General features: G+C 46.1%; 1 protein-coding gene across 2 annotated transcripts; it reads right to left on the bottom strand.

Moving 5' to 3' along the window:
* Window positions 1-694: 694 nt before the first annotated feature.
* On the bottom strand, window positions 695-21,658 carry LOC309400341 (sodium/potassium-transporting ATPase subunit beta-2-like). 2 transcript variants are annotated; one of them, XR_014176641.1, is made up of 8 exons: window positions 21,450-21,658; window positions 9,384-9,512; window positions 8,103-8,207; window positions 6,696-6,898; window positions 6,112-6,168; window positions 3,704-3,802; window positions 1,906-3,120; window positions 695-1,700 (listed from the first exon to the last, which is right to left on the bottom strand). XR_014176641.1 is itself a non-coding variant. In XM_081968771.1 (7 exons), the coding sequence occupies exons 1-7, from the start codon at window positions 21,559-21,561 to the stop codon at window positions 2,956-2,958; spliced, it is 870 nt and encodes a 289-aa protein (XP_081824897.1). In that variant the 5' UTR covers window positions 21,562-21,658; the 3' UTR covers window positions 695-2,955. The 2 variants fall into 2 exon arrangements, 1 of the variants encoding a protein (XP_081824897.1); XM_081968771.1 differs by having other exon boundaries at window positions 695-3,120.
* Between the last annotated feature and the right edge of the window lie 5,354 nt (window positions 21,659-27,012).

Genomic DNA, 27,012 nt, shown 5'->3' with positions numbered 1-27,012 from the left:
TCTATGTTTTATTATCTATTCTATTCTATGTTTTATTATCTATTCTATTCTATATTTTATTATCTTAGCTTCCAGGTGCTTGCTTAGAAAGGATTTTTCAAAATGACCATCAGAGCATTAGTATTTCTTATATTATTATTAACACGCTCTGATGCTAAGGAGTTAGATGTTCTACTCCCCCTCCCCACCGGAAAAGAACTGTTCCAACTGCCACTTGGGCATGGGTGCGGCCAGCGTGTGACTCATCTGGTCTGCGGGTTGGGATGAGGATCAATGGGGCCAGCCTGAGGGAGAGAAGGGGAGAGGAGAGGCCAATCTTAACTACACAATTAATAACATTAACAAGATTATTAATATATATTCTGGTTTTTTTTTCATGAAAGCTGAAATTCCACCTCTCTACACATTTTGCTATTAAAAAAAGGACATTCGGAGGTTGCTTTTTTTTTTTAAAGTTTTATTTCTCTTCTTTCACAGTAAATCTGATACAGGCAATTAAATAATTCTGCAAATAAAAACCAAGACCAAAAAAATAATAATAATAATCAAGAAAGTTAAAAAGCGGAGGAGTTTTTAAAGTTATGAGTGCCATTCATACATACGTGTTCTTCAAATGTGCATCTTTAAAACTGTATAAGGGGAGAAAATTTTAATAGTACCGTGTGTAAAATAAAACGCAAAGAAAGTTTTAAAAAAACAACAACCCATATTCCTTTTTGATTAAAATATGTGGTGGTTTTTTGTTTTGTTTTTCCGCCAAACAAGGATACAGACAACCGATGTCGCAAACATCTCCAACCATTAATTAATGTTGGCTAAAAAGAGATCGTCATTAGTTCGGTCAGCAATTTTTCCCCCTGTGGTTATGGTGGAAACCGGGATTTCCCTTAGATTATTTTAGTGCAAGGTGCCACTATCACAACAGATTAAAACAACTGTACACTAATGAACAGAAGACATTTTTCTGTCGGTCCTAGGACAGGAGAAAAGAACGGGAGAGCAGGAATCCAGGATTAGAAATTAAAGTCAACAAACCGCATTCGCCGATGCCGTGGCAATTAAATTTTGCAAGAGGACCACACGCCAGGGCCGTCGTACAACAGCCCCCATGCCCAAAAGCCGCTGCATTTATGGGATTGCACTCATAGCCCAGTGTAGGATTTGGGGAGGCCAAGCCAGCTTCCTAGGCATTTTTTTTTTGTTCCTGAGGACTAGCCTCGTGCAAAATCAGCATTATTTTGCACCTTCGCCCAGTACGGCGTTTCTCAACCTTTGGCACCTTACAATACAATAGCAGAGTTGGAAGGGACCTTGAAGGTCTTCTAGTCCAACCCCCTGCCTAGGCAGGAAACCCTATACCGTTCCAGACAGATGGCTATCCAACATCTTCTTCAAGACTTCCAGTGTTGGGGCATTCACAACTTCTGGAGGTAATTTCTGTTCCACTGATGAATTGTTCTCACTGTCAGGAAGTTTCTCCTCAGTTCTAAGTTGCTTCTCTTCTTGATTAGTTTCCACCCATTGCTTCTTGTTCTGCCTTGAAGATGGGTAGATTACAGCTCCTGGAATTTCCCATCCAATTAGGTAACTTTGATGTGCCGATAAGACATCTAATGCATTCCCAATGTAGATGGTGGGAATGCAGTAAGTGTAATATAACTTTTTAAATAGATGGAGGGAATGTGGTAGATGTCATATGACTTTTTAAATAGATGGAGGGAATGTGGTAGATGTCATATGACTTTTTAAATAGATGGAGGGAATGCGGTAGATGTAATATAACTTTTTAAATAGATGGAGGGAATGCGGTAGATGTCATATGACTGTTTAAATAGATGGAGGGAATGCGGTAGATGTAATATAAGTTTTTAATAGAGGATGGGAATGCAGTAGATGTCATATAACTTTTTTAATAGAGGATGGGAATACAGTAGATGTCATATAACTTTTTTAATAGATGGAGGGAATGTGGTAGATGTAATATAACTTTTTAAATAGATGGAGGGAATGCAGTAGATGTAATATAACTTTTTAAATAGATGGAGGGAATGCGGTAGCTGTCATATAACTTTTTTAATAGATGGAGGGAATGCGGTAGATGTCATATACCTTGACTTCAGCACAAAGTGAAAAAATAACCCTTGTAGCACAGCTGGTCAGGGAATTATGGGAGTTGAAGTCCACCCATCTTCAGCATGCCATGGCTGAGAAGCACCAGGACTACGTAAAGTGGGCAGGAAGTGTAGCCCTCCTGAAATCAATGGGGCCGTCCCCATCAATCCCCAGCTGCCTTCTCTGTCAAGACGGCCACAAGCTTTGGGAGGGGGGAGGGCAGGTGTTCCCAGCGGGTGCTAACCATTGATCCTGGCTGCCCTCTGTCGGCCCCGGATCCATGCATATTGTAGCAGGAAAATACCTTGATTCCGTGGTACCTTAAAATGTTTAATATATACTTTTATATATATATAAAAAAATATCTATATACATTTATTATTATATTAGGAAACATCTCCAGGGGAAGACAGGGGGTGGGGCTGCAGGAGAGAGGCCAAAAGCTCTGTGCGTCCCCCTTGCAAAACCCCGTGCAGATGTTAGAATCGATCAAGGGGGGGGGTTGTCACCAGATATTGGGGGACGGGGGGGGAGCGCTATGAGAAGATAAGGTGGGAGCAAACTCTTCATTCTTGGGTCAACGAGAAAGGCGGGATTGTCTAACAGCCAAGGTTAGAGAGAGGCAGAGGTGAACATTATCGGCCAAAAGGGGAGCCCCAAAAATCCCTCCATCCTCCTTCTCCCCCCGCCCCCGTTTTCCCTCAGCTTCGGACTTGGTCGTTGTTGTAACCTCTGTGTTTAGGGGTTGCAAAGAGCCACTGGGAAGGATCTGTTTGGGGCGTCCAAGAGATGGGAGGAGGAAGAGGGGTGGGATGGAATGGTGGGGGGGGCACATTGTCAGCTTCAGTCTTTGTTGATGCGGATTTTGAAAGCTACCCGGCCGGCGAATTTGTCTCGCTCGTCGTTGGTGGCGATGTTGACGGCGTTCATCTTACACTCCACATTGTGGTCATGGTTGAAGGTCAGGTTGAGGAATTTGATGGCCACCACGGGCTGGGTGTAGTTGACCTGATTTTGGGGAGGAGGGGGGGATTTAAAAAAAAAAAGAAATTGAGAAAGACAAAAAATAACATTTTCAACCATCTGAAGACAAAGGGAGAAAAAGTTAGGACAAACATCCAGGGATCGTATTCATCCGGTTTGCACCGGTCCGCTCGAACTGGTAGTGAAAATCCACCCGCCCCCAGCTCTATCCCATCCTATTAAGGCATGTTTTCAAGCCGCGCGCACGATCAAAGTGGATGTGCAGAAGTCCAAGCACATGCCTGGACAGAGTCACATTTGCGAACCGGTAGGGAAAGTAAGTGAATACAACCAGAGATGGGATTCAGACGGTTCTGACCAATTCTGAAGAACCGTTAGCGGAAAATTTGAGTAGTTCGGAGAACTGGCAAATACCACCTCTGGCTGGCCTCGCCCCCATCGATTCTCTGCCTCCCGAGTCCCAGATGATCGGGGGGGAACGGGGATTTTGCAGTAATCTTCCCCCCGAACCAGCAGTAACCCATCCCTGGCGGGGAGCATCCCACGGAACCCAAAACCCTGGGAATTTCCCAGCATGCACCTCGCGGGGGAAGAATTCAATACTCACTTGAACTTTCTTTCCATAATACGGGAAGTACATGAGATCGATGTTCCCATCGGCAGGAAACATGGCCAACTCCCCCAGCTTCTGCATGTCGTCCTCTTTCTGGGAAGGGGAAAAGGGGGTGTCAAAAGAGAAGCCCCTGAGTTTTGCCCCCCTCCCCAGCCAAAATAAACCCCGTGAAAAGAAAGAATCTTCCATTATTTTTATTTACGACGCCTTCAATGCACAGGTGTCACCCAAACAAACCAACTTCTCCCCTTCTTGGTGGCTTGCGTGTTTTAGACTCTGGTCCCCCGCCCATTAAACCCTACATTTTCCCACAACGCCCCCCCCCCACCCCAAATGAAGCCCCCTGCCGCCTCCCCCTCCCTCCTGGACTCTTACAATGATTTCGTCTTCGTGGCGGCTTTCTTTCCTCTGACGGCGGGGAAACGGCGAAAGAAGGACAGACAGGACGCAAACATGCAAACGCAGAGGAAGAAGGGACGGACGAGAGCAATGATGGACGGGCGGATGGACAGATGAGTTAGTAAAACAAATGAACGGGTTAATGAAGAAAGAGAAAGGAATAAGGTCTGATTTATGGCGGGTCGCTCCCCTGCAAAGTTTGTTAGGCGGGGTGGGAGGGGAAATTTTCAGAGGTGGGTTTCAAATAATTTTAGTGCCGGTTCGCCGCGCCCCCAAATGGCTTTGCTCGCGTGTGCGGCTTAGAAAATGTGGCTAAATAGGACCACTACCAGCTGGCCCAACCGGGCTGAATACCACCAATGAAACTTTTGCAAAGTTTAAGCCAAAGATGGAGATTCTAATCTGGGGGGAGGTGGCTCATGCGGGCATTGGAAGCCGTGGGAAATTCGTGGCTGGGGACGGGACGGGTGGCAAGCAGAATTCCTGTTCCCACCACCCAAAGGAAGCAGGCACAGAAGCTGGAAGGTCCACTTTAGAAGGCAGCCAAAGAGATTGTGCAGGATTCACCCCTATTTCAAATTCAGATTAACAGAGTTGGAAGGGACCTTACGGGTCATCTAGTCCAACCCCCTGCCCAAGCAGGGGATGCTACACCATTTCTTTTTCAAGGGAGGGGGTGTCAAGAACCAGTTTTTCTGAAGTCCTCGGAATCAGGGGTTTGATTTTCCTGCAATGAACGGACACCGGAATCCAGGTAAGTCCTCGGCGTACGACCGCAAATTTCTGCTGATGAGCGAGACAGTGAGTTTTGCCCCGTTTCATGACCTTTCTGGCCCCCGTTGTTAAGTGAAAACCTGCAGTCGTTCAGCGAGGAGCATGGGAGGTGAAGCGAATCCAAGGGAGAAGAAGAAGGAGGGCAAAGATCGTAACGGGGCAAAGAACTAGGAGAGGGACTGAACGCGAGGGGCCCTGGGGCCTCTCTCATCTGGGTGGTTTTCCTTGCAGATGTTTTGTGACTCGACTAGGGAACGTCATCAGTTCTAGAAGGGAGTGGAGGAACAGGAGAAAGAAGGAGAGGAGGAGGAGGAAGATAAGGAGGAGGAGGAGGAAGAAGAGGAGGAGGAAGAAGAGGAAGAGGAGGTGAAGGAGGAAGAGGTGAAGGAGGAAGAGGAGGAGGAGGAAGGAGGAGGAGGAAGAGGGGGAGAAGGAGGAAGAGGAGGAGGAGGAGGAAGAAGAGGTGGTGGTGGAGGAGGAGGAGGAGGAAGAGGAGGAGGAGGAAGAGGAAGAGGAGGTGAAGGAGGAAGAGGGGGAGAAGGAGGAAGAGGAGAAGGAGGAGGAAGAAGAGGTGGTGGTGGAGGAGGAGGAGGAAGAGGAGAAGGAGGAGGAGGAGGAGGAAGAGGAGGAGGAGGAGGAGAAGGAGGAGGACTGAGGGGTCCTTGGTTCTCTCTGAGCTGTTTTCTTGGACGCGTTTTGTGACCCAACTAGGGAACGTCATCGGTTCTAGAATGCTGTTTCGTTTGCGGAGGAGGAGAGAGGAGGAGGAAGAGGAAGAGAGAACGAGGAGGAGGTAGAGATGTTTGTGCAGGACTGAGGAGTCCTTTCTACACTATGAGCTTGGTGGTTTTCTTGCAGGCGTTTGATGACCCAACCAGCGGACGTCATCAGAGTAACGTTCTCCTTTATTGGGCCCTTTGCTCCATGGCTGCCTCCTGAAGCAAAGCACAATCTTATCGTTTACGTCCTAAAAGCGACGACTAGCCCAACTACGCAGCGAAGGGTGTGGAAGCCCCAAATGCGCCATCGGATCTTCGAGCGGCGCCCTTACCTCCCGCAGGGACTTCAGTCTCTGTCAGCAGAGAATAGGGGGGTTTCCGAAACAGACCAGGAGAGGCGCGCAGACAGAGTGGGTAGATAAAATGTGTGAACACCAAAGAACAAGCCAACAACAGATGGAGGAGAAGACAAACAAAGTGGGGAGGGGGAGTGGGCGAGGGTCTCCTTACCTTGGCCATGCAGGAAATGTTCATGGGCTGGTTGGCCCCTGCGTAGAAGTTGATGATCTACAAACGCAAGGAAGAAAAGCTGTTTACGACAACTCCGCGGATGGAAGATGGGTGGACTACAACTCCCACCATCCCCCAGCCGGCAGATCATTTCTCTATTCCTTTGTTGTGTCATCTACCCCATCTTTTATTATGCTGATTATTTATTTTTTTCCATTTTCCCGCAGTCAAGTTACATTACGTCGACCGCATTCGCTCCATCTGGCCCCCTCTCTGCCTATGACGCAGAGCCTTCGTCCGAGCCTCCCCCAGACTCCAGGACTGGCCCATCTTCCTCCCCAACCTCCTCGCTGTCCGACTCGGCTGCCAGCTCCACTGGCCGCAGGCAGTCCACAATGCTTAGCAACATAAATCTGGGGCTCCATTTTGGTCGTAAATCGAGGACTAGCTGAATCGGCCAGGTAGCAAGCAAGCCATTTCAAGAAGTCCCTTTGCAAGCCCCCCTCTCAACCTCAATGGCTTCTTCGTCTGCCCCCTCACTCCCTTCAAGGGAGACCCCCCCCCCCCATTCTCCGGCAACCCACCCGGTTCATTTTGACCAGGATACAAGGCCGTCCTTCCTGGTAGCCGTAAGTCGAGTCGTTCAGTCCCGAACAGTCCCTCAACATCGTCCGGTTGAACTGGCAGGCCCTCTTGGGGTAGTTCAACACCCCATTGTCGGGTTGCTCATTGTAACGGCCGGGCTGGCAGAATTCGTTCATGGCTACTTGTCGGGAGTCGTTGTAGGCTGCAAAGGGAGGAGTGAAAATTTGGTGAGAAGAAGACTCAGCTGGTTTCTCGGAGAGGTTGACAGTTTTTCTTTCCTTCCTTCTCCTCTTTTCACTTGCTCCCCTGTTCTCTCCTTCCCTCCTTTTTCCTTTCTTCTCCTCCTTTCACTTGCTCCCCTCTTCTCTCCTTTCCTCCTTTTTCCTTCCTCCCTCCCTTCCCTTGCTCCCCATCTTATCTCCTTCCCTTTTTCTCCTTCCTTCCTCCCTTCCCTTCCTCCCCATCTTCTCCCCTTTTTCACCTTCCTTCCCTCCCCTTTCACTTGCTCCCCCTCTTCTCTCCTTCCCTCCTTTTTCTCCTTCCTTCCTCTCTCTCTCCCTTCCTCCTTCCCTCCCTTCACTTGCTCCCCTTTTTTCTCCTTCTCTATTTTTCTGTTTTCCTTCTTCTCCCTCCCTCCCTTCACTTGCTCCCCTTCTTCTCTCCTTCCCTCCTTTTCTCCTTCCTTCCTTCACTTTCTTTCCCTCTTCTCTACTTCCCTCCTGTTTCTTCTTCCATCCATCCGTCCCTTCTTTCTCCCTTTTCCCTCTTTCTTCCTTCTCTTCTCCTCCCTCTTCTCTACTTCCCTGTTTCTTCTTCCATCCATCCTTCCCCTCTTTCTTCCTTCCTTCTCTTCTCTTCCCTCTCCTCTACTTTCCTCCTCTTTTTCCCATTCCCTTTGCTTCCATATAGGCGCAGAAATTCTGCCCATATGAAGGCGGGGGGACACACATGAGAGCTGTCTTCCAATAGGAGGGGGGGTTTGCCTATTGTCCAAAGCAGTGTTTCTCAAACTTGGCGACTTTAAGTCCTGTGGACTTCAACTCCCAGAATTCCCCAGCCAGCTATGCTGGCTGGGGGATTCTGGGAGTTGAAGTCCACAGGACTTAAAGTCGCCAAGTTTGAGAAACACTGGTCCAAAGCAACCGAAGGCTAAGAAGCAACGGATGGAAACTAATCCAGGAGCAACCTGGAATTAAGGAGGAATTTCCTAACAGTGAGAACAATTAAGCAGTGGAACAGCTTGCCACTAGAAGTTGTGAATGCTCTAACACTGGAGGCTTTTAAGAAGAGATTGGACACCTATTTATCTGGGATGGTACGGAGTCTCCTGCTAGAGCAGGGGGCTGGACTAGAAGACCTCCAAGGTCCCTTCCAGCTCTGTTATTCTATTCTATTCCCTCACTGACCTTCCAAAAAGGTATTGAGCATTTTGACATAGCCGTCCCACGACTCCGTTTCACTTAAGTTGTAGGTGATTTCCAGAGCTTCTGTCTTGGGACGGATCATCATGCCTGCCAGGAAAGGAGGAGAAAAATAATCACAAAATCCAATTCAATTCAAACAAATGACACGAAATCATTCAAAAACTTAAAGAAGGACAAAGCAAAATCATTCAAAAGCAAAAAAAAGAAAGAAAACTAAATAATAAAACTTAAAAAAGGAGAAAGCAAAATAATTCAAAAGAAAGAAAACTAAATAATAAAACTTAAAAAAGGAGAAAGCAAAATAATTCAAAGGAAAAAAAGAAAACTAAATAATAAAAATTAAAAAAGGAGAAAGAAAAATAATTCAAAAGAAAAAAAAAAAGAAAACTAAATAATAAAAATTTAAAAAGGAGAAAGCAAAATAATTCAAAGGGAAAAAAAGAAAACTAAATAATAAAAATTAAAAAAGGAGAAAGCAAAATAATTCAAAGGGAAAAAAAGAAAACCAAATAATGAAAAATGAAAAAACCAGAGCAAAATCATTCCAAAGGAAAAAAACGGTTAAACTCAGATAATGAAAACTAAAAGGTAAACGACCATGTAAAATATACGTAATAAGAAATGAAATGGGGGGAAAAAAAGATAAAATGCAAGATGTAATGTACATTTTTTTAAAAATGAAAGATAAAAGACAAGGCCAAAGGTTAAAGGAAAATAAAAAAGAATAAAGCAGAAAATTAAACTAAAAAAGAATAAGGGGGTTGGACTAGAAGACCTCCAAGGTCCCTTCCAACTCTACTATTGTATTGTATTGTATTGTATAAAACAGAAAATTAAACTAAAAAAGAATAAAACAGAAAATTAAACTAAAAAAGAATAAAACAGAAAATTAAAATAAAAAAGACAATACCAAGTGTAAAATAAAAGATAAAAGATTTCATAGAGTATAAAGCAAAGGATAAAATAGGCGGTGTATAAAATAAAAAAAACACATTAAATAAAAGATACAATATAACATAAAATAGAAAATAGAAAATTAAAAACAGAAAAGAAAATAGAAACTAATCTAAAATAATAAAATATAAGCAAACAGCAGCCTTAGTTGAGGCTCCTTCCCCCGGCAAGATCCACATGTGAAACCCACCTCTGGTTACAGAGCGCCAAACTCCTAACCAGGGGTTCCCGAAGGCGTGGGCTAGACCGGAAGGGAGTTGACGGGAAAGGGGGCCCATTTCTCTCCCCCCACCCCGGGCTGAGACTCACCTGGGACGGAGAGGCGGTCCTGATACTTGGGGATGAAGGGGTCCACGGTCTGGAGCATAACCCACATGGTGAGGGTGAAGAGGGCGGTCAGGAAGCCGTAGAAGACCAAGTAGAAGAGCAGGATGAGGGCTGGGGAGGGGGAGACACGAGGGGGAGGGGCAGGTTAGTGACGTGTTTAAGGACCCCCCCCCTCCTCCTCCATGTTGTTATTCTTATTCTTGGCACAGATTTAAGCATTGAAATAGCCACACACCAGTTTTTCAGCTTGACGATGGATGGACTTCTATTTCATTCTTTCTTTTCTTTCTTTCCTTCCTTCCCATCCTGCTTTTCCTTCCTTTGTCTTTCTTTCCTTTCTCTCTGCATTTCTTTCATTCCTTCCTTTCCTTCATTCCTTCCTTTTTCTTTCCTTCATTCCTTTCCTTCCTTTCTTCCTTTCCTTTCTTTTTCATCCTTCTTTCCTTTCCCTCCCCCTCCCTCCTCTTTTTCTTTCTTTCTTTCTTTCTTTCTTTCTTTCTTTCTTTCTGCCTGTCTTCTTTCTGTCTTTCTCTTTTTCTTCCTTCCTTTCTTTTTTCCTCTTTCCTTCCTTTCTTTCTCTTTCCAACTTGAAGTGGAGGAGTTCAACTCCAAGAATTTCATTTTATTGTATTCTTTTCTTTTAGTCCCCCCCCCTCTCTTTCTCTCTTGGTGGCTGGGGAATTCTGGGAGCGGAAGTCCAGCCATCTTCCAAGGTTATCCAAGTTTGACAAAAACTGGCCCACTGTACAGCAAGATCAATTTTTTTCTCTTCTCAAATCCGCCCCTTGGATTTCTCTGGGGGTTTCATATCTACAGGTGAGGCCCCTCCCTCAAGGATGCCCAACCTTGCAGAGACCACACCCCCTGCCATCCTTCTCTACCTGCCTCTGCCAGGGCTCCCAGCCCCCCCCTCCCCTGGCGTGCCCTGGCTCAACCCCGAGGCACTGTGCCAATTTAATTAGATGATGGCAGACAGGAAACCTGAGAGCTTCCCCACTTCATCACCTCCAGCTTAGCCCAAGGTCTTTGGAGGGTGGGAAGAGTGCCCAGCAGCAGTAGCGGGGTCTTCTTCGGGGGGGGGGATTAAAAAGAGCAAGGGGAACCCCCCCCAAAAAAGCTGAATTGAGGGACCTATGTGGGGAAGGGGTATCCAAATTGGCACTGTGGTGGGTGTGTAGGAGGAAGAAAAAATAGGAGAGAGAGGTGACAGGCAGAAGAAAGAATGTAAGACAATGAAAGAAAGAAAAGAGGAAGAGCGAGAAAGAGAAAGAAGCAAAGAGAGAGAAAGAGAAAAATCAAAGACAGAAAGAAAGTGAGAAGGAGAAAGAGGAGACATGCAGAAAGAAAGAAAGAAAGAAAGAAAGAAAGAAAGAAGAAAGAAAGAGATAAGGAAAGAGGAGTGAAAGAGAGAAAGAAGAGAGGCAGAGAGAGAAAAAGAGAAAGAGAGAGAAACGAAGAGGCAGAAAGAAAGTGAGAAGAGAAAGAGGTGACAGGCAGAAAGAAAGCAAGAGAAAGTGAAAGAAGGAAAAAGGAGAAAGAAAGGAAAAGAGAGAGAGGGAAAGAGAGATGGGGAAAGAAAGCAGTGACAGAAAGACAGCGAGAGAAAGCAAGAGAAAGACGAGAGACAGAAAACAAGAGAAAAGAGAAAGAGAGAAAGATAGAAAAAAGAAAGGAAAGAAAGGCAGAGTAACAAAAAGAGAAAGAGAGAAATCAGAGGCAGAAAGCAAGCAAGAGAAAACGAAAGAAGAAAAAAGAGAAAGAGAGAAAGAAACAGAGCGAAAGAAAAGAAAAAAAGAAAAAGAAAGGGAAATAATTCTTGATTTACATCACCCCTCTAGGCCCCTCTTCAGAACCTATAGATGCACAGACTCTGCAATGTCCAGAATCCCCCAGTCAGCCCCTCGGTTGGCAATTCTGGATGTGGCACCCCCCTAAAGCTCCCCCTCCCCAAAAAGACAGGGCACCCACCCTCTCTCCTGGAGACCCCCTCCGAGTATGAGAGTGGGCCCCGGCAGAACTACATCCATCTCGCGCAAAGAAGGAGACCCTTCATATGAGATTCATTGTCGCGACGGGTTAAATTAAACCTCCTCTTCCTCCCCCCAAAAAGCTCCATGCGCATTCCATTTAAAAAGGACAAAAAAAATGTGCAACAGAAACGGTAACTGGGAAGCCGGTTTGGAGGCGCTGCCAGTTTTGTGACTCAGGCCAACATTTCACAACCGGTTCGTCCAAACCGATGCGAACCGTTAGCAATCAACTTCTCGTTTCCCCCTCAAATGGTGATCGGAGAACTGTAGCAACCAACGAATGGCCGCTCGCCTGGGGATTCTGAGTCTTCCCCCCTTCCCAAAGCCTACAGGCTGTCCTCGACTTACGACCGAAAAACTCAGCCCCCCATCTCAGTCGTTAAGCGAGACTTTTGTTACGAGAGTCTCTTGCCCTGTTTTCTTGCCACCGCAGTTAAGCGAATAGCGGCGGCGGTTCCGTTAGCGAGACGGTTAAGTGAATCCGGCTTCCCTTAATGATGTCGCTCGCCAGAAGGTTGCAAAAGGGGGATCACATGACTTCCCCAGGATGCTGCGACCATCATAAATATGAGTTGGTTACCAATAGCTGAATTTTGATCACGGGGGGAGGCTTCGACAATCGTAAGTGTGGGAAATGGCCATAAGTCGTTTTTTGCAGGGCTTTGTAAATGCTGAACGGTCACTAAGTGAATCATTGTAAGTCGAGGACTAGCTGTATAAAGGGATCTATCCATCCATCTACAGTCCCAAAGGCCACATTCTCACAAGTTGCTCCAATGAGTAAAGGATCCCTTCATTCTCCTCCCAAGTTGCGAGACTGGCAGTCCTCAAGTTACAACCGCAATTGAGCCCAATGTTTACTTTGCTAAGCGAAACACTTGCTCAAGTGAGTCTTGCCTCATTTTACAATCTTTCCTGCCACCGTTGTTAAGCGAATCACTGCGGCCATTTAAGTTAGTCACATGGTTGTTAAGTGAATCTGGTCAGGAAGTCACAAAGCACAATAGAGCTGCCGTGATTCACTTAACAACAGTGGCAAGAAAGGTTGTAAAATGGGGCAAAATTCACTTAACAACTATTTCACTTAGCAAGAGAAATCTGGGGCGCCTCTATTTCCTTCCAAACATTTAGATTTTGCATTGGGTTCTAAAATTCATTTATATATTTTATATATGAATAGAATATATAATTATATATATATTATCTATCTATCTATCTTTCTCTCTTCCTATTGTCTATCTTCTCTTCTATTATCTATCTATCTATCTATCTATCTATCTATATCTATCTATCTATCTATCTTTATCTATCTTTCTCTGTCTATCATCTATCTTCTCTTCTATTATCTATCTATCTATCTATCTATCATCTATCTCTATCTATCTATCTATCTCTATCTATCTCTATCTATCTTTATCTATCTATCTATCTATCTCTATCTATCTATCTCTATCTATCTCTATCTATCTATCTCTATCTATCTCTATCTATCTATCTATCTATCTATATCTATCTATGTATCTATCTATCTATCTCTATCTCTATCTATCTATCTCTCTCTATCTATCTCTATCTATCTATCTATCTATCTATCTCTATCTTTATCTATCTATCATCTATCTATCTATCTATCTATCTATCTATCTATCTATCTATCTCTATCTATCTCTATCTATCTATCTATCTATCTATCTATCTATCTATATCTATATCTTTATCTATCATCTATCTATCTATCTATCTATCTATCTCTAGCTATCTATCTATATCTATCTATCTATCTATCTATCTATCTATCTATCTATCTAATCTATATCTTTATCTATCATCTATCTATCTATCTATCTATCTATCTATCTATCATCTATCTATCTATCTATCTATCATCTATCTATCTATCTATCTATCTATCTATCTATCTATCTATCTATCTATCTATCTATCTATCATCTATCTATCTATCTATCTATCTATCTGCTTCCTAATGCAGTTTTTCCCCCTGCAGTGTTTTTTCTCCTTCTGCTAAACCAACAGAATAAAGGGCAATTTGTCTGGGCCTTGATTTAAATTTTAATCAAACTCTGACCTGCAAAAGAAAAAAAAAGAAAAAAGAAAATCGTGGAAAAAAGAAAAGAAAAAAAATGAAAAGAAATGGCCTGAAAGCCTGTTGGAAAAATGTAGGTTAAATCAGAGCAGAATTTTAAAAGCCCTCCATTAAATCAGCCCCATCCATCTTCAGGGGAGGAGACAAGCTTTAAAATGGAGAAGAGGACCAAAAAAAAGAAAAAAGAAACCATCCTCGTAAAGGTTCATTAGAGCATTTAATTGATTGTCTGACGGCTTCTTTTTTTAAAACAAAATATGCCTCGTAATTCCCTGAAACCTGCACATTTGATTTAGGGGTTGTGTATCTTCGGTTTTATATCTTTCTTCGCTTAAAACAAGTTTCTTTCCTTCTTTCTCTCTTTCTTTTCTCTTCCTTCCTTCCCTTCCTTACTTCTTTCTCTTCTTTTTCTTTTTTATTTCTTTCTCTCTTTCTCTTTCTTTCTTTCGAATAGAAAGGGACCTTGCAGGTCTTCTAGTCCAGCCCCCTGCTCAGGCAGGAGAATCTATAACATTTTAGATAAGTGACTGTCTCTTTCTTTCTTTCTCTTTCTCTTTCTCTCTCTCTCTCTCTCTCTCTCTCTTTCCTTCTCCCTTCCCTTCCTTCCTTCTTTCTTCCTCTTTCTTCCTTCCCTTCCTTGCTTCTTTCTTTTTTCCTTCCCTCTGTCTCTCTTTCTCTCTCTCTTTCAGAATAGAATAGTAATAGAATAGAATAATGGAATGGAAAATACAATACAATAGAATAGAACAGAACAGAATAGTATAGTAGAATAGAATAGGACCTTGGAGGTCTTCTAGTCCAGCCCCCCTGGAGAACCTATAATATTTCAGATAAATGACCGTCTTCTTTCTTTCTTTCTTTCTTTCTTTCTTTCTTTCTTTCTTTCTTTCTTTCTTTCTTTCTTTCTTTCTTCTTTCTCTCTTTTTTCTCTTCCTTTCTCTCTCTCTCTTTCTTACTTTTTCTTTCTCTTCTCTTCCCCTCCCTTCTTTCTAAGCATTAACCCAAGGTTTACACCTGGCTTGCTTATTCCTTACAAGCTTCTCCCTCCTCCTCCTCCCCCCTTCTTTGCAAACCCTCCAAAAGGAGGAAAACAACAACAACAACCACGGAATTGTCTAATATGAGGAAGGGATTCCAAAATCTGGGTCAGAACAGAGAACCTTTCCATGCCATGGATCCAATCCCCGTAATTAGGACATTGCAGTGTTCCCATTTTACAGAAGGGAAGATTGAGGCCAAGAGGACGCAACCAGGCCCAAGCAACTCCGCCCTCCGAAAGCATCCGTGACTACCTAACAAAGCCCAAATTGCACAACTGGACATTTAATCTGGGACAACCTAACCGCTCGTTAAAAAAGAGCCGTGCTACGTCTTGCAAAAGCGATGATGACGCATCGGTGATACATTTCGATTGTGTCATGATTGTCTCTCCACCATAATCCTCACTAATCTCGCCTCCAGCAGGACACAGAATAAACCTGGGATAAGCTCGGGCCGGCTTCTTCCGGTGAACTTTAACCTCCTGGGGGTTAAATAGTACCCAATCCCCTGACCCACCTTTCCGCCAAGGTGTCAAAACCACCACCCCCTTCCCCGAGAAATCTTTGTTTTTCCGAGAGCGAGCAAAGTGCAATTTTAAGCTGAAAGAGACACTTTTAAAGGAAGATGTTAGACAGGGGGTCTTAAGCCCATCAGTCTTGGCTTTGCAAGGCCATGTGGCTGAGCCAAATTGGGGGGGTGGGGGGAGGAAGACCCTTCCTTCCTTCCTTCTCAACATCCCACGTCCCCGTTCTTCTCCCACCCCCCAGATCTTCACCCCCAAAACCAGCAAGGACGCCATGCAACACTGGAGGTTTTGAAGAAAAGATTGGACAATTGTTTGGCTTAAATAGGGTTTCCTGCTTGAGCAAGGTGGGGTTGGGCTAGATGACCTCCAAGGCCCCTCCCAACTCTGCTCCCCTTTTAGTGGAACGGCTTGTTTCCAGAAATTGTGGGTTTCTCCATCACTGGAGGCTTTTAAAGAAGAGACAGGACAGTCATTTGTCTGGAAGGGTGTAGGGTTTCCTGCTTGAGCAGGGGGGGTTGGACTAGATGACCTCCAAGGCCCCTCTCAACTCTTCAATCATTCAGTGGAAAGTCTTGATTCCAGATGTTGTAGGTGCTCCCTCAGTGGAGGCTTTTAAGAAGAGACTGAATAACTATTTGGCTGAAATGGTGTAGGGTCTCCTGCCTGAGTAGGGGGTTGGACTAGAAGACCTCTAAGGTCCCTTCCAACTCTGTTATTCAGCGGAATGGTTTGCCTTCAGAAGTTGTGGGAGCTTCATCACTGGAGGCTTTTAAGAAGAGACTGGACAACCGTTCTGGCTGAAATGGTGTTGGGTCTCCTGCTTGAGCCGGGGGTTGGACTAGAAGACCTCCAAGGGTCCCTTTCCCACTCGGTTATTCTGCCATCCTCCTACCCCTCGTGTTTCTCATTTCCCTTGCCGCCTACCTTCCCTCGTTTGGGATGGACGGCCACAGTCATTGAATAAAGAACTAAATAAATAATAGTCCCCCTTCTATTCAAAGGTTCTTCCCCCAAGCCCAGTCCTCCTCCTCCTCCTCCTCCTCTTCTTCGCAGGTCTCTCTGCCAGCTGCAGAAAAATGGGCCAACACTGCACCAGCTTCCCCCCCCCCTTCCAGCTTGCACGAACTCCCTGTCTTTCTCTGCAGAAGCAGGAGACAGAATCCCCCCCCCCTTCCCCAACATTGCCAAGCGGATAGAAAAAAGCCTATTTTCTTCCTCTCTTCGTCCTTATTCTTCCTTCCATCCTCATCTCTCCAGGTAGTAGCTTTCTGCACTACCTGTAGAGATGAGGGGGGGAAAGATCCTGCTCATCCTGCCCCCCCTTTTCAAAAATAGATCTCCCCGCCGCCCCAAAAGATTGAGCTTGGCCCAATCCCAAGCCAGAGCCTGGCTGCCTTCAGATAAAACACAATTTCCCAAAACGAGCAATTTCGTTGGTATCTTTTAATTATACGATGTATTGCAGCTGTAGGTTTTTCTGCAATATTTGTTGGCAAAGAGAAGTGTCTTTGATTTGCAATATTAATGGCCAACATGATTGGCAATATTTAGCGCAAATATTAATTGGTCTGTTTTATTTGCAATATTTGTTGCAGTTATGAGATTACCTGCAATATATTTTGCAAATATAGGCATGATTTGCAATATTTATGGCAAACATCATTGGCAATATTTATTGCAAATATTAATTGGTCTCTGTTATTTGTAATATTTGTTGTAGGTATGAGTTTACCTGCAATATTTTAGGGAAAGTATCTTTGATTTGCAATACTTAGGGCCAATATGTTCATTTGCAGGGTTTATTGCAAATATTAATTGGTATCTTTGTAATATTTACTGCAGATAGGAGTTTATCTGCAATATTTTTGGCAAATATAAATATCTTTGATTTGAAATATTTATTGCCAACATGATTGACAATATTTATTGAAAATATTAATTGATATCTGTTATTTGTAATATTTACTGCAGACGTGAGTTTACCTGCAATATATCTGGCAAATAGAAGTAGGCTTTATTTGCAATATTTAGTGCCAATATAAGTTCATTTGCAGTATTTATTGCAAATATCAATTGGTAGCTGTTATTTGTAATATTTACTGCAGACGTGAGTTTGCCTGCTAATTTTGGGCAAATAGAAGTATTTTTGATTTGCAATATTCATTGCCAACATCACTGGCAATATTTATTGCAAATATTAATTGGTATCTGTTATTTGTAATATTTACTGCAGATATGAGTTTATCTGCAATATTTTAGGCAAAGTATCTGTGATTTGCAATATTAAGGGCCAATATAAGTCCATTCGCCGTATTTATTGCGAATATCATTTGGTATCTTTTATCCAGGATATTTGCAAACTGCTGCCCCATTTTGCAAGGGCTGGGCAGAGCGGGAGGAGGCCAGCATAAAAATAACCCCAACCTAACCACCGATAATGCCCACGTGAGGACGCTCACCCAGAGTCACCCGCCAGAGCCACCCGGGGTCAAAGGTCAAGTGGAACACAAGCCTTTTTTAAACATCAGCTGCATCCACACAACCAAAGTCCCCAGTTTAGTCTTCCTGTTTGCGAATCAAACACCGAGCCAGAGATAATTTGGGGGGTGGGTGGGATGGCATAGAGAGAGGAGGGGGGGGGATCTTGGGAAAAGCAGACCCAGTTTTCAAGGGGATTGGAAGAGCTGTGAGACCGACAACCTCCCTCCCTCCCTCCCTCCTTCCAAGGGTTGAAAAGTCTAAGAATAATGCAGTATTTTTTTTTAGACCTTGACAAGAAGACTGCAAGAATTTTTTTTTTGCAAAGAAAGAACTGGCTGTATCGAGTTGGAAGGCGAAGTGGGGGGGGGAATTAGCAGAGAGGGGAGGAGAAAGGAGGGCAGATTGGTGGAGAAGGAAGGAAAGAAGGAAGGAGAGGCAGAAAGAAAAAAGGAAGGAGGGGGTGAGACAGAAAGAAAGAGAAAATAGGAAGCAAGGAGGCAGAAAGAGAGAAGAAGGAGGGAAGAAAGGAAGGAAAGAGAGGGAGAAAAAGAGAAAAAAAGGAAGAAGGAAGGAAAGGGAGAAAGGAAGGGAATAGAAAGAGGGAAGGAAGGAGGGCTTGAGGCAGAAAGAAAGAAAAAATAGAAAGGAAGGAAGGAGGCAGAAAGAGGGAGAAGAAGGAAATAAGGAAGAAGTGGGAGAAGGAAGGAAGAAGAGGCAGAAAGAAGGAAGGGGAGGCAGAAAGAAAAAAGGAAGGAAGAAGAAGCCAAAAGAAAAAAGGGAAGAGAAAGAGGGAAGGAGGGAAGGTGAGGCAGAAAGAAAGAGAAAATGGGAAGAAAGGAAGGAGGCAGAAAGAGAGAGAAAAGGAAGGAAGGAAGAAGTGGGAGAAGGATGGAAGGAAGGAGAGGCAGAAAGAATGAATGAATGAAAGAAAGAAAGACAGAAGTAAGGAAGGGAGGAAGGGGTGAGGCAGAAAGAAAGAAAAAGGGAAGGAGAGGCAGAAAGAGAGAAGGAAGAAAGGAAAGAGAGAGAAAAGGAAGGAAGGAAAGAAAAAAAGAAAGGCAAATAAAGAGACATTTTTAAAGAGGCCAATTCCTTAAAAAAGAGAATTCTCCCTCCTTCATACAGGAGACCTGCTCCCCGCCTGGAAATCCTGCTCTCTCCACCCCCCTCCCCACATTTCTTTCAAACTCACCCCTCACACACCCCCCACCCCTCTCTCTTTCTACAAGCCCAGCTGAAATTGTTTTGGGGGGAGCCAACCCACCCGAGTATAATACCAAATTTATTGCCTGGATCAAAGGCCCCTTCCTTCCTTCCTTCCTTCCTTCCTTCCTTCCTTCCTTCCTTCCTTCCTTCCTTCCTTCTCTCCTTCCTTCCCTCCCAAGGAACTCATCCCACAGCCAGGCAGAACCTTCCAGAGTTATAGTTTAATTTTTAATTATTCTTATTTTTAATTTGGGCAAAATGAGAAAATAGTTTTAGAGAAGGGAGAAGGGAAGAGAGTTTTTTTTGGGGGGGGGGAACGCATGGATTGGCAGTTTTGGCACCGTAGGGATATATTTCGGGAATAAGGGAGGTGTCCCTCTTTCTATCTCTCCCCCTCCCGCTTCCCCCCCCCACCCCATTCAAATTGGAGATGGCAACCCAGATGCCAGCCAGTGCCAACTTGCAGTCTTTTTAAGTGAAAAAATGCCAAGACATTCAGAGGGGGCATCTTGGAAGATGTCTATGGGAGAGGTGGGGGGGGGGGAAAGGCCCCCTCCACTCCAGCGCTGGGAGGGAACTACTGGACAGATTGGGCAGCCATGGGGGGGAGGGGGCCTGGCATTCAAGCCCACCCACCCTGTAGCAAAAGGAAATGACCTATTTCTCTCTCTCTCTCCCTCTCCATAGGCCCTGGGCTGTTTCTGGGAAGGGGGGGGGCTTTGAGAGCCAGAGAAAGGAGCTGTTCTCCCCCCACCCACCCTCCAAAAAAACGGGGCTTAGAAAAACGCATCCTCCCCTTCCTCCTTTTGTGCCCCCCCCCAAATCCCCGAATGCTCCTTTCAACCGGGAAGCCCCCTCCTCAAATATCTAAAGCCGCTCCATCTCAATATTTCTCCCATCCTTTTCATGAAAAAAACCCTTTTTTAAATAGCCAAATCTCAGTCAGATGCCCCGCTGAAACGACCCCCCACCCGCGCCACCCCCCCACCCGTTTTAAAACACCCACCCATAACAGGCGCAATTCGGGGAGGGGGCTTCGTTCCGCCTTGACCGAAGGCTTTGCTTTCCCCCTTCCTGCAGTTGCCCCCCCCAACCGCCCCCCAAAAGGTGTTTAAAAAAAATAGACGCCCCCCTCCCCATTTAACGCCCGGTACCCTGGAGCCGCGGTTTAAGAGCCTGTTTTTGTAGCAATCGCGGTAGAAGCGCTGGGAAAAGATAAAAAAAGATACGCGGACTTTTGAAGTCTGCCAAACCCCCCCCCCTTGCTGACCCCCCACCCAAAAGTCATTAAGTCGGGAACATCGCAAAGTTCGCATTCCCAGCCACCCCCCTCCCAGACAGGACCCAGCCTCAAGCCCGCGTCCGGAGAAATCCGGCCGACAGGTTAAAAAAAAAAGAGACTAAGACAGGTGGGGATGGGGGCTACGCGAGACCCTCCCTGATTTTGGGCTTCATCGGTGCCAGAGGGAGGTGGAGGAGGGGTCTCCCTCCTGCGTCCCCCCCCGCCCCAGGTCGAAATGGGTGGAGGGTCGCTTTGAAAAGGGGAGAGGGGAGAAGAGGAGAAGTGCCTGCTTTAGGAAGGCGGAGGGGTCTAAAACAGGGGGGGGGGAATGAGGACACCCCCTTCCCCCAATGGAGACCCCTGGAAAAGGAAGTGCTGTTTTGGAGCCCCCCCCCCCCCAATCGCCCTGAAACGGAGCCTTCCTCGCTTCCTCCAGCTCTGAAGACCCCCTCCCCTTAAAGGAGAGACGGCTTCAGACGGCTTTTCCTAGCCCCCTCCCAGAGAAAAGCACCTCTGGGTCTTCATGAACACCTCCCCCACGCCCCACTCCGCCAATCCACGGCTAAGCCCCCTCCCCCCACCAGAGACGCAGAGTGGAGATTCTCCGCCCAGAGGTGGGGGACGGGGGGGGGGTTAGATGGATGGGGGGGGGAGAAAGGCAGATCTAGGTCTTTCTGAACCCCCCCCCAAAGCCCGCTCCCCCCTAGAGACGGCTTAGCCACCGCCCCCGCAGAGACGCGGATAGGAGAGTCTCCGCCCGGAGGTGGGGGCTGGGGGGAGGTGAGATGGCTGGGGGGGGGGCAGAGAAAAGCTCTGGGTCTTCCTGACCCCCCCCCCCCGCTAACCCACGGCTAAGACTCCTCCCCCCACTAAAGAAGCATAGAGGAGATTCTCCTCCCGGAGGTGGAGGGGGGAGTAAAATGTGATGGGCTGGGGGGGGGTTATATGGATGGGGGGGAGAAAGGCAACTCTGGGTCTTCTTGAAACCCCCCTACCCGCCCCCCACTCAGCTAAACCACAGCTAAACCCCCTCCCCCTACTAGAGACGGCTCAGCCCCCTCCCCACACTAAAGAGGCAGACAGGAGATTCTCCCCTCGGAGGTGGCTGGTGTTAAATGGGGGGGGGAGGAGAAAGGCAGCTCTGGGTCTTCTTGAAACCCCCCTACCCGCCCCCCCTCCGCTAAACCACAGCTAAACCCCCTCCCCCTACTAGAGACGGCTCAGCCCCCTCCCCACACTAAAGAGGCAGACAGGAGATTCTCCCCTCCCGGAGGTGGCTGGAATAGGGGGGGGGTGTCAAATGGATGGGAGGGGGAGAATGGCAGCTCTGGGTCTTCCTGAACCCCACCCCCACCCCCCACTCCGCCGCGAAGCTCACCCCAGCTGCTCCCGGTGCGCCCCATGAACTGATGGGTGCGGGGATTCCAGATGAATTCCTTCCATTCGTGCATCACCTGCCCGCAGCTCTTCTTCTCTTTCTCCACGGCCATGGCTGGGCTTTTCCACCGAAGGAACGAAGAGGAGAAGAGGAAGAGGAAGGAAGTCCCAGGTGAGCCGCGGGAGCCAGGTGAGCGAGCAGGGATGCTCCGAAGGCAAAGAGGACGCCGGGCGAAGCGGCCGCCGCTTTATCTCTCCCTCGGGCCCCGCCCCCTCCGTCCCTGGGCGAATCGGGCGCCTCTTCAGCCGGGCCGACCCGCCACCCCTCCCCCCTCTCCCCCCCTCCCTTCCTAGCCGGTTTCTTGCAGGGGTCTTGGAGCCTGGGGGGGGGGACGAAGGGGGGGGGCTCTCGATTCAGCAGCCTTTTTTTTGCCCTGGGGCTGCATTCCTAGGATTGACCTGGTTGAGAAAGAGAGAGAGAGAGAGAGAGAGAGAAATGGATGGATGGATGGATGGAGAGAAAGAGAAAGAGAGAGAGAAATAGATGGATGGATGGATGGAGGAGAGAGACAGAGAGATGAGAGAGAGAGAGAGAGAGAGAGGAATGGATGGATGGATGGATGGATGGATGGATGGATGGATGGATGGATGGATGGATGGATGGATGATGGAGAGAGAGAGATGAGAGAGAGAGAGAGAAATGGATGGATGGATGGATGGATGGAGAGAGACAGAGAGATGAGAGAGAGAGAGAGAGGAATGGATGGATGGATGGATGGATGGATGGATGGATGGATGATGGAGAGAGAGATGAGAGAGAGAGAGAGAAATGGATGGATGGATGGATGGAGAAAGACAGAGAGATGAGAAAGAGAGAGATATGGATGGATGGATGGATGGATGGAGAGAGAGAGAGAGATGACAGCGAAAGAGATGAGAGAGAGAGATATGGATGGATGGATGGATGGATGGAGAAAGAGGCAGAGAGATGAGAGAGAGAAATGGATGGATGGATGGATGGATGGATGGAGACAGACAGATGAGGGGGAGAAATGGATGGATGGATGGAGAGAGATGAGAGGGAGAGAGAAATGGATGAATGGATGGAGAGAGAGAGATGGATGGATGGATGGAAAGAAAGAGAGAGACAGAGAGAGAGAATAGATGGATGGGGAGAGAGAGAATGGATGGATGGAGAGAGAGAGATGAGAGAGAGAGAGAAATGGATGGATGGAGAGAGAGAGAGATGAGAGAGAGAGAAAAATTGATGGATGGATGGAGACAGAGACAGAGATTAGAGAGAGTGGGGGGGGGAGAGGATGGATTAATGAATGGATGGAGAGAGAGAGAGAAATTAGAGATAGATAGAGATAGATGGATGGATGGATGGAGAGAGAGAGATAAGAGAGAGGGAGATGGATGGAGAGAGGGAGAGAGACAGACAGATATAGAGATAGAGACAGACAGATAAGGAGATAAGGATAGATATAGACAGGTAGAATAAATAGAGATATAAAAGATAGGTAGACAGACAGACAGACAGAAAGACAGATAGATAGATAAATTAATAGATAAACAGTCAGGCAGACAGGCAAATAGATAGATATTTCTATTATTCCTATATTCCTATCCCCCCCCCCACAACAACAATCCTGTGAGGTGGGTTTGGCTGAAAGGAGAGGCACTTGATCCAAAATCACCCAGCTGCCTTTCGTGCCTAATGTGAGACTACAATAATACAATACGATACAATACAATAGCAGAGTTGGAAGGGACCTTGGAGGTCTTCTAGTCCAACCCCCTGCCTAGGCAGGAAACCCTATACCCTTTCAGACACATGGCTATCCAACATCTTTGTGGTGGGATAGAGGGCAGGAGAATTAAACGGGAAACTGATCTGCTGACCAGGGGAGATTCTGGGAATTAAAGTCCTTTCATCTTCAAGCCGCTATAGTTGAAAAGCACTATAGAAAACCTTGATCTGACTTCACAACCCAACATAATGGATTTAAAATAAGACAAGAACAAATGTGGTTAGACTACGGTTATCACATCTTTTGATGGGATAACTTAATAAACGGTGGGAATGCACAGCCGATGTAATATATCTTGACTTCCGCAAAGTGGAACAGAATAACCCACTTCAAGCTAAATTAACAAACAGGTGATCTTCTAACTGTGGAATTCTGGGAGTTGAAGTCCATCCATCTTCAAAGCTGTCCAGGTTGCAAGATACTCAGTAAGGGGGCTGGCCAGAGGTTGCCCTCCCCCCCCCAGGGAAAACAGATTTTGCACACACACACAAAACCCAAAATCTGATAGGGAAATAGCTCTTGTCAAGAGACCAAGATTAGACCTCAAAGGTCTCCTTTCAATTTCCTTTTTTGTGTTAGGAATTGTAAATAGGTGAGGAGGGGGATATTTTAATGGTGTGGAGGGCTGGGTGGAAGCCCTAAGGGAGGGGATGATGGGCGTGGAGATAATTTCAAATATTTTGCATCTGGGCGGGGGGGGAGGGAGAAAGGGACTGGCTTGGGAGCGGATGCCTGAAGCAGGAGGGGGTCCCTGAAGTTTTGCCCACTGTGGAAGTGCATTGGTGGGGGGGATTGGGGGAAGCACCCCGAAAATCTTGGGGACAAGGTTATGCCGTTTGTACGCTGGGTCTGTTGAATTGCAACTATGGACGGGTTTGGGGGTTTTGGGGGGCTTGTGGGCTGGGAAGATCCGAGTTCAAATCCACCCTCGAAAGTCCAGTCCACCCTACCTACCATGCAGGATTGGTTTTTTTTCTTCTCTTTTTCCTTCTTCCTTTCCACTTTCCCTCCTTTCTTACTTTCCTTCACTCCTCCTTCCCTCTTCTTTCTTTTTCTGTTTTTCCTTCTTTTTTCCTCTTTTTTTCTCTTACTTTTCCTCTTCCTCTTTCTTTTTGCCCTTCCTTCCTTCCTACCCTTTCTGCTTCTCAATGTTTTTTTTCTTTCTCTCTTTCCTCTTTTCCTCCCTTCTTTCTTTCCTTCTTTACTCCTTTCCTTTCCTTTTCCCTTTTCCCTTCTTTTCATTTCTCTCTTTCCTCTCTTTCCTGTTTCTCTCTCTCTTACTTTTCCCTTTCTCTCTTTTTGCCCTTCCTTCCTTCCTTTTCTGCTCCTCAATGTTTCTGTCTTTCCTCTTTTTCCTCTATTTCTCTCTCTTACTTTTCAACTTTCTCTTTCTTTTTGCCCTTCCTTCCTTCTTTTCTTCCCTTTCTTTCTGCCTCTCAACCTTTTCCTTCCTTCTTTTCTTCCCTTTCTTTCTGCCTCTCAATGTTTCTTTCTTTCTTTCTTCCTTCCTTCCTTCCTTTTCCTTCCCTTTAACCTTTGAGATAAGAAGAAATTTAATTTTGGTCCTCCTAGTGAGATAAGAGCTGGCTGGACTCGTTCCCAGGGGGCTGAATGTCCTTTTGTTGCAGCTGACCCAGATATTTTTCCTCTTATCAGAAAAAACCTTTTCTACACCTATCTATTTAAATTTTCCCTCCTCCTCCTTTTATTCCCTTGTAGCATTCAAATTCAAGGACAAAGTGGAGGTCCTTTGATGGGCATTTGAATGAGGGGAGGGGTCAATAGGTCCTGAGGGCACCCCCAACCCTGGGGTGACTTCTTCTGGATGACAACAATGGCCTGGCATCCTTCCTCAACCCTTTTGAGTAAACAATCCTTGTTACTTTTTAACGCGTTCATTCGGTTTAGCTTGAAGTGGGTTATTTCCCCCCCCACTTTGCTTAGAGTCAAGATATATTACATCGACTGCATTCCCACCGTCTATTAAATTAAGTGATAACCGTAGTCTAACCACATTTGTTCTTGTCTTAGTTTAAATCTAATATGTTGGGCCGTGAGCTCAGATCAACGTTTGGCATAGTGATTTTCAATCATAGAAGCTTGAAGTTGGATGGACTTCAATTCCCAGAATCCCCCCCGGCCGGCAGATGAGTTTCCCGTTTAATTGTCGTGCCCATATTTATCTGGATTTCCCTGCCAGCAGATGAGTTTTCCATTTAACGACACCATCTAGTTCCACTTTTAACTTGTTTATTAAATTGCCATGCGTTGTTTTCCCCCCCACTTTGCTGAAATCAAAGATATATTACATCTGCCACGTTCCCCCCATCTACTAAAACAAATCCAGTATCCAATTGTGCAGCGGGATTTTGAGAGTTAAAATCCACATGTCTTATTATAACATTGTCAACGAGTTCAGCGCGAGATGGTAGGAGGTTTAAACGGGAAATTGGTCTGCCGGCTGGGGAATTCTGGGAGTTGAAATCCGCCCCCCCCGTCTTTAAGTGGTCCAAGTATCGCCCAGAGAGAAAATGCTTTTGAATTCTACTCGTTCTCGCCCACCGACTCAAAATCCGTGGACAGGATTGGGCGGGGAGTGTCTCTGGGTGGATTGGGAGAAGATTTGGAGAAGATCCAGGGGGGAAAAGGGATGTGGGTCCTCAGTCCTCATCTTACGACCTACTTGCCTTCGTCCACTCTGGGATTCAGCCGCCAGGACGTCAATTTCAGCATTTTCCCCATTTGCAAAGCGTTGAGCAAATGCTCTTAAAATATTCAGTTTTGCCGGCCGGATAATCCCGATTAAATCCGAGAGGATCGCATTTTGTCTGCGTTCGATTAGATCCTGCGTAATCTCCTTCCTGCAGTGACCCGCAGAAGGACGGTTTTCGAGATGGAAGGGGGAACTCGAAGGCCAGGGTGGGGCCGGGGTGGGATTTGAACCCGGTTCTCCCCCCCCTCCCCCAATCCTGTTGAAGGAGGAAGGTGCAAAACGACAACCCACTTTTTAAACTTATTTCATTGATTTCATGACGTTGGCTCTCGCCTCGCTGCAGGTCGTCCTCAACTTACGACCACGAGGAAGCCCAAAAGGGATGGCGTTGGTTAAACAGTTAAATGCTGTACCCATTTTACGACTCGGCTTGCCGCCGACGTTAAGGGAATCGCTGCCATTGTTAAATGAGTAACCGGTGGCGAAGTAAATCTGGTTTCCCCGTGGGCGTTGCTCATCGGGCGGTCGTAAAAGGGGGATCGACTGACACACACACACACCCCGGGACACTGCAACCGTCGTAAATGTGAATCGGGTGTCAAACATCGGAATGTAAATCACGTGACTATGGGGGAAAGTCGTAAGTGTGAAAGACGGTCATAAGTTATTTTTTCGGCCCTGTCGTTACTTTGAATGGTCACTAAGTGAAGTGTTGACCAATCAGGGAGGCTGGATTCGTTTAACAACTGTTTGATTCCCTTAACAACTTTGTAACATCCTTCCCGAAACGGGCTTCGCTTAACGACCATGTGATTCACTCAGCAACCGTGGTTTAAAAAATGGTTTGTAAAATCGGGTCACGTAATGACTTGATTTTTAACGGATTGTATCGCTTAGTGACTGGAAATTCCTGTCCCTGTTTCGGTCGTAAGTCGAGGAATCCTTGTAAACTGGAATATAGACACGTACAAAGTTGAGAGTTTGCACTGAACGCCTCAGCAAACGAGGATTGCAAGAGGTGAAGCCTCCTCTCTTAC

The sequence above is a fragment of the Natrix helvetica genome (assembly GCF_964273705.1).
Source record: "Natrix helvetica genome assembly, chromosome: W".
Lineage (NCBI taxonomy): Eukaryota > Metazoa > Chordata > Lepidosauria > Squamata > Natricidae > Natrix > Natrix helvetica.
Note: the sequence above shows the minus strand (reverse complement) of the source record. Positions and strands in the feature narration are given on the sequence as shown.

Coding starts and splice junctions, on each gene's coding strand:
- LOC309400341 (XM_081968771.1), bottom strand. CDS start 21,561: ATGGCCGTGGAGAAAGAGAAGAAGAGCTGCGGGCAGGTGATGCACGAA. Junction 3,803..6,111: donor ACATTTCCTGCATGGCCAAG/GTAAGGAGACCC, acceptor TCCCCTTCCCAG/AAAGAGGACGACATGCAGAA. Junction 3,121..3,703: donor ATTATGGAAAGAAAGTTCAA/GTGAGTATTGAA, acceptor CCCCAAAATCAG/GTCAACTACACCCAGCCCGT.